At 36.7% G+C, this 6,740-nt stretch overlaps 2 protein-coding genes across 2 annotated transcripts in view; one reads left to right on the forward strand and one right to left on the reverse strand.

The window, feature by feature from the left end:
• LOC110440382 (coiled-coil domain-containing protein 174-like) overlaps positions 1-2,696 on the forward strand; it is a 23,949-nt gene extending 21,253 nt beyond the window's left edge. The window contains exons 10-11 of the mRNA XM_021483444.1: positions 420-551; positions 1,413-2,696. Of these exons, the coding sequence (XP_021339119.1) occupies positions 420-551; positions 1,413-2,518 (1,238 nt within the window). The 3' untranslated portion in view covers positions 2,519-2,696. The remainder of the gene's footprint in view (positions 1-419; positions 552-1,412) is intronic.
• A 1,590-nt stretch (positions 2,697-4,286) lies between these two features.
• Positions 4,287-6,740, reverse strand: part of LOC110440389 (dynein light chain Tctex-type 1) — an 8,646-nt gene continuing 6,192 nt past the window's right edge. Inside the window, exons 4-5 of the mRNA XM_021483454.1 lie at positions 6,340-6,417; positions 4,287-5,816 (exon numbers count right to left, since the gene is read on the reverse strand). Coding sequence (XP_021339129.1) covers positions 5,746-5,816; positions 6,340-6,417 — 149 coding nt within the window. The 3' untranslated portion in view covers positions 4,287-5,745. The remainder of the gene's footprint in view (positions 5,817-6,339; positions 6,418-6,740) is intronic.

Below are 6,740 nucleotides of genomic sequence, written 5' to 3' on the forward strand. Positions count from 1 at the left end.
TAGATGTACTTATCAATACCCTGTGTTTAGATGTACTTATCAATACCCTGTGAATAGGAACCACTCTCATTATTGATTGCTATATATCATACTACCACAGTGAACCACTATTCTCTACCTCTCTCATTACCAAATTAAATGTATAAGCAATTTTGGTGTCATTGTTCAACCACTCTTAAATAGGGCCTCCTAATTACAAAGATGTGGTGCCCTATATAGTAATCAGGTTGTCTGTCCATCTGTCCAACCATAATTTTGTCTGTCCGTTTTACACACCGAAATCTTTAGGTTGAATGAATCTTTGCCATCACCTTTGCGAGACCTTTGACCTGATGTCATTCCTCCCCCCTTGAAAACCACTTGAATTATTGAGTTTTATCTACCCTATTTTGTATACACATCCCTGACTTGTTTTACAGATGGCGTGTTGAATGCGACAGTCAGCGAGACAGTGTTGGAGAAGCCAGCTGTGGTGGAACCTCAACTTCTGACTAGGGATGTAAACATCAACAAGGACAAGCCTGAGCGTGAATGGGACAAAGGGAAAGAGAGTAAGTGTACAAGGGGAAAGAGAGTAAGTGTACAAGGGGAAAGAGAGTAAGTGTACAGGGGGAAAGAGAGAAAGTGTACAAGGGGAAAGAGAGTGAGTGTACAAGGGGAAAGAGAGTAAGTGTACAAGGGAAAAGAGAGGAAGTGTACAAGGGGAAAGAGAGTAAGTGTTCAGAGGGAAAGAGAGTAAGTGTGCAAGGGAAAAGAGAGTAAGTGTACAAGGGGAAGGAGAGTAAGTGTACAAGGGGAAAGAGAGTAAGTGTTCAGAGGGAAAGAGAGTAAGTGTGCAAGGGGAAAGAGAGTAAGTGTACAGGGGGAAAGAGAGTAATTGTACAAGGGAAAAGAGAGTAAGTGTACAAGGGGAAAGAGAGTAAGTGTACAAGGGAAAAGAGAGTAAGTGTACAGGGGGAAAGAGAGTAAGTGTACAGGGGGAAAGAGAGTAAGTGTACAAGGGGAAAGAGAGTAAGTGTACAAGGGGAAGGAGAGTAAGTGTACAAGGGGAAAGAGAGTAAGTGTACAGGGGAAAGAGAGTAAGTGTACAAGGGGAAAGAGAGTAAATGTACAAGGGGAAGGAGAGTAAGTGTACAAGGGGAAAGAGAGTAAATGTACAAGGGACATCAACAATTACACATCAATAAATCAATTGCATTGACATTAATGTTTTACATCGTTTATTCATACCCAATGTAATTCATTGTTACCTGTTAAAACCTCGGATCAGTCCTACTACTGTAATGCCTGGCATGAGAAGTAATAAATATATAATGATCTGTTAAAGGTAAAATCATTGATTAAATACCATGATAGACTAGTTCATTTAAAACTATTTCTGAACTCATATGTCATATTACAATTTCTTCCAGGACTTTTCCCATATCAAAGTGCGAGTACAGAAGAGAAGTATTTTGAGGAGAGACGTGAAGAAAGACAGTCCCAGTTCGCCCCGCCGTCATTTTACTACTCTGATACTAAGACAAGTACTACAGCAAAAAGAAACCAGCTGAGGAGTGATAGAAAATTGGAACTAAGATCGCCTTCCACAGTGTCTGAAGTAAAACAAGCCCACACAAGAGACAGTAGGGGGTTGTCAGCTGATGACTACAAGTCGGTGCCAGTGAAGGGTGTAAACATCACACCATCTCTATCACACTGCGATCAGGACTCAGAATCAAAGGGAAATCAGTGGTCATATAAACAGTTGAACCCTCGCACAGAGACTAGAGATATTGAAGAGTTCCTGAAAAGGGAACGAAAAGAGGTTACAAGGGGCCAGAAGATTGATGATGTTCCTACAGAAAGTTTGCAGGTAGGCGACATCCCCTTACCCAGCCAAACCAAAAGCTGCGTAACGGAGGCAAAAAATGCGACAGCCACCACCAAAATTAATTCCTGGAATTCAGACACAATTCAGGACACTGGAAAAGTGTTGTCTGCTGAAACTAGGAACATTTCTGGGGCGTTTCATTATAATCCAATGGCACATTTTGATGTCTATGGACAACCAAACATGAATGTACCCCCGCCCACTGCCTTCAGTATAGTGAGTCCTGTACAAGGAACTTACCCTGAGCCAGCTGGTACGGGAATTGAGAGTCATCAGCAAACGGATGGATCATATATTGTCTCGCCGCCATCTGTACAGCACACCGACTACAGTTACAGTCAGCACAGTGCTGGTACAGCATCTGTCCCTGTTATACTGAATACCAATGAAACCACTCGAGTGCCCGTACCCAAGTCTAGCATTGTGGACACTCGTCTGATCAGAAATGAGACCATCCTCCAGGCTTACGACTGTCGCTCTGAACCTGTTGATGAAGTAAAGCAGGAGCACACAACATCTGATGATACAAACCAACAATCTAACTGTGATACTGTCGTACCTGGCCTCGCTTCCAACCAGAGTGTCTTCTCTAGTGCTCCTGTCAAATACTGCCAGACTAATACTGACCAGGAAACCGATCAGTGATGTTACTCGTGTCCGTCACCTTAAACCCGATCAGTGATGTTACTCATGTCTGTCACCTTAAACCATTTTAGACATATGTGCCAACCTATTCACTTAATACTTTGCTGTCAAATCAGAATTTTTCATCATGGAAATGATTGCTGATGTAAATACTTATTAAATTATGTTTACCATCAAACCTTAAGACTTCTAATTACTGCTTCATCCAATATGGTCAACCTTTGGTCAGTGTGAATCTGTCCATCCAATATGGTCAACCTCTGGTCAGTGTGAATCTGTCCATCCAATCTGTCCATAATCCAAGCAGTACATATAATCTGTATACTTTTTATCCTTTATTTTTATATCATAAATATGGTTCCCCTTTAATTACAGTAGGTAGTGGACTATGGGAGTCACTTTGTCAGTGTATCTGTGTGTCCATCTAGTGAAAAGGTCAATATTTACACCATAAAAAGGTGATATCAAGATCTACACATGATTACAGTTTGGTGGTCATTGGTCAAGGTTACTTGTTTTGAAGTAGCAAGCTTTTGTGTAAGAAATCTCTCAAACCCATTGTAACAATGACTCAAGTTTACATACTGAAGCTTGTATCATGACTCAAGTTTATGTGTTAAATCTTGTATCATGACTCAAGTTTATGTGTTAAATCTTGTATCATGACTCAAGTTTACATACTGAAGCTTGTATCAATGACTCAAGTTTATGTGTTAAATCTTGTATCATGACTCAAATTTACATACTGAAGCTTGTATCATGACTCAAGTTTATGTGTTAAATCTTGTATCAATGACTCAAGTTTATGTGTTAAATCTTGTATCAATGACTCAAGTTTATGTGTTAAATCTTGTATCATGACTCAAGTTTATGTGTTAAATCTTGTAACAATGACTCAAGTTTACATACTGAAGCTTGTAACAATGATTCAAGTTTATGTGTTAAATATTGTATCATGACTCAAGTTTATGTGTTAAATCTTGTATCATGACTCAAGTTTACATACTGAAGCTTGTAACAATGACTCAATTTTACATACTGAAGCTTGTATCATGACTCAAGTTTATGTGTTAAATATTGTATCATGACTCAAGTTAACCTGTTAAATCTTGTATCATGACTCAAGTTTACATACTGAAGCTTGTATCAATGACTCAAGTTTATGTGTTAAATCTTGTATCATGACTCAAATTCACCTGTTAAATCTTGTATTATGACTCAAGTTTACATACTGAAGCTTGTGTCAATGACTCAAGTTAACCTGTTAAATCTTGTAGCGATGACTCAAGTTTACACATTATAGCTTGTATCATGACTCCATTAGTTTTCACGTTTAAGCTTGTATCATGACTCCAGTAGTTTTCACGTTTAAGCTTGAATCAATGACTCCAGTAGTTTTCACGTTTAAGCTTGTATCATGACTCCAGTAGTTTTAACGTTTAAGCTTGTATCAATGACTCGAGTAGTTTTCACGTTTAAGCTTGTATCATAACTCCAGTAGTTTTCACGTTTAAGCTTGTATCAATGACTCAAGTACACATGTGAAAGCTTGTATCTATAAAATGGTATTTAGGGTAAGTGTATTACATGTAAATACCTTAATGTTTATTGTAAACAGTCAGTGATTTGTTCAGTTTTACAGCAGAATATAGGCTGTTTCCCCTAGCTAAAAAGTGCCTTGGACCATATTTCTTCAATTCACAGGTAAATAAAAACACCGACAGTGTACATATCAGACTGGATCAGTGAAGAACTTACAACAGTTATAAAATGTATTTGAACACAATTTATTAGGACAAAGTCAATAAATAAACAGATGCTGGTACATTTTCCACTTGTGTACAATATTGTATCACAGTTTCCAACCATGATAGCTTGATAAAGACATATAGATATGTCTACAGTATGGCCTAAATATTTGGTTTTGAGTATCCGAAGATATTTCTAAAATGATTTATAACAGCTTACCAAAGAATATGAATAAGACCCATTTCTTAAATCTCCTAGGAAAAGGAAACTCATTTTAAATAATAGCCGACATGAATTTCAAAAAAACCTGAATGGAATAATTTCAAGTTTTTTGTTTACTTGATTAAACAAAAATCCTTGGCAATAAATATGAATACTGCTGTAACTATAATATCTTTTATTACACACTCAGTATGACTATACAGTGATGTTTATATACAATATCATTTAAATAAGCAGCAATAGAATGCACAGTCAATGGGTTACATGGAATCTGATTCATTTAATGATTTTAAACAATAGGAAATGAAGATTTCAGAATTGTCACTACTTAAATTGTCAAGAAGCCTGAAGAGAAAATATTTCCTTGGCTAACTTCTCCTATCCTATAAGGCTAGCTAGAGAGAGGCCTGTTATATGATAGTTCATGTGTGGGAAATTATAAGGGAAATACCAACTGATATATATCACAGAAAATTGGAGATGTACAACTGAAGTATGAACTTTTATCTATTAAAGAGAAAAGGTAATTAAATATTTTTTGGCTTTCACTGTTAGACAAACAAAAATGAAGCAACTGATATTTATATTTTTAATCATATTTATCAACCAGTTCTACATTTTAGTATTTTTACACACATGAACCAGTTTTACTTTTGTGAAAAAATCTTTGTCCTAACAATAACTATGACTCTGTAACATTGTATAATATGGTGGAAGCTGGAATGACCGTGTTTACACTTGAAACATCTATATGTACAAGACATACCAGAGAAAAACAATTAATTCACAAAACTGGACAAAATGAATCCTTCCTTTGTTCCGTACCATATAGCCTTATATTTCAACATCGGGTAACCGATTACCTTACATCACGTTTCAAATGTTACCTCCTTAAAATACTAAATCATAACTTCCAATTATGTTGAGAAACATTTACCCCATTTAATGAACTTAAACTGAAGATTCCAAAGAAAAGAAGCTGCAGTGCAAGTCGGTCTGGGTTGGTGTCTGACACGTGAAATTGTCGTCATCCTGACATACGTAGTTACCAGTATGTAATACTTTTTAAAAAGTTTTAAATGACTCGGTGATCATTGTCTTGTCAGAAGAGATCTTGATGGTGTACACTGTATTAAATATGTGAAGGATTTGCAGCTCTGTATACACGTAACTCTGATCACTCTCGTCATATCTGTTAATTTGTCAATCGTCTTTAAAACAACAATATAAGATGTTACATCAACCAGCGAGGTTCACTATATGGCGAGTCCAAACACACTGACAATACAGTACATGGTCTTGTTTTCCCATCTCACCGTACAGCTCCCTAAAACCAAAAAACAAACAACAGTTAAACAAAACATGTAATACCAGTCTTTACAATGTTTTGGACGACTACAAAAAATTAACGTAATAACAATGTGTTTCTGCCACATCCATTGCTCGTTTCATCACTGTTTTGATAATGTTGACGTGTCCAAATCACCTAGCATATAACATTTTACATGTTTGGAGTAACAAAACACATGATCACTGATTATGAGTAATCAATAATAGCAATCACTCAATGGAAATTTAGTTATAAACCCCAGTCAAATGAGACTAACTTAAAAACTTGTAATTTTTCATTAATGAGTAACGACATGGAAAATGTGTAGTACCACTGTGGATCCTAGCTCTGTTGACTTTGGTGAAAGATTAGGTTTACAGGGGACATGACCATTGACCCTATCCAGATCATCTACGATTCCAAAAACCTAAATCGTAAATCATCCATCTGAATCATGTGCTTACCATCTGTTGTCCCAAAAACCTAAATCGTAAACAATGCATCTGAATCATGTGCTTACCATCTGTTGTGTTGTCCCAAAAACAAGAGCTTGCTGTGTGTAAACCAGCGCCGTTTTTCTGCATTATTACACACGTCACTGAAATCAGATAAAAGTAAATATCTGTAATGTGTATTGTAACCAGGCCAAACGAATATAACAGATGTCCAGTAGACAGAGAGGTAAACAAATCTAATATTTTTCCAAGTTTGGGAACAGATTCTTCACTTTTTTAAAAAGGCTTACTTAAAATTGACATAAAAACTTCTAGGGCACGCAGCTATGTCATGCAAGGTAGGTACAGGAAACAATGTCATGTAAGGTAGGTACAGGAAACAATGTCATGTAAGGTAGGTACAGGAAACAATGTCATGTAAGGTAGGTACAGGAAACAATGTCATGTAAGGTAGGTACAGGAAACA

Source organism: Mizuhopecten yessoensis, unplaced genomic scaffold (genome assembly GCF_002113885.1).
Source record: "Mizuhopecten yessoensis strain PY_sf001 unplaced genomic scaffold, ASM211388v2 scaffold1749, whole genome shotgun sequence".
Lineage (NCBI taxonomy): Eukaryota > Metazoa > Mollusca > Bivalvia > Pectinida > Pectinidae > Mizuhopecten > Mizuhopecten yessoensis.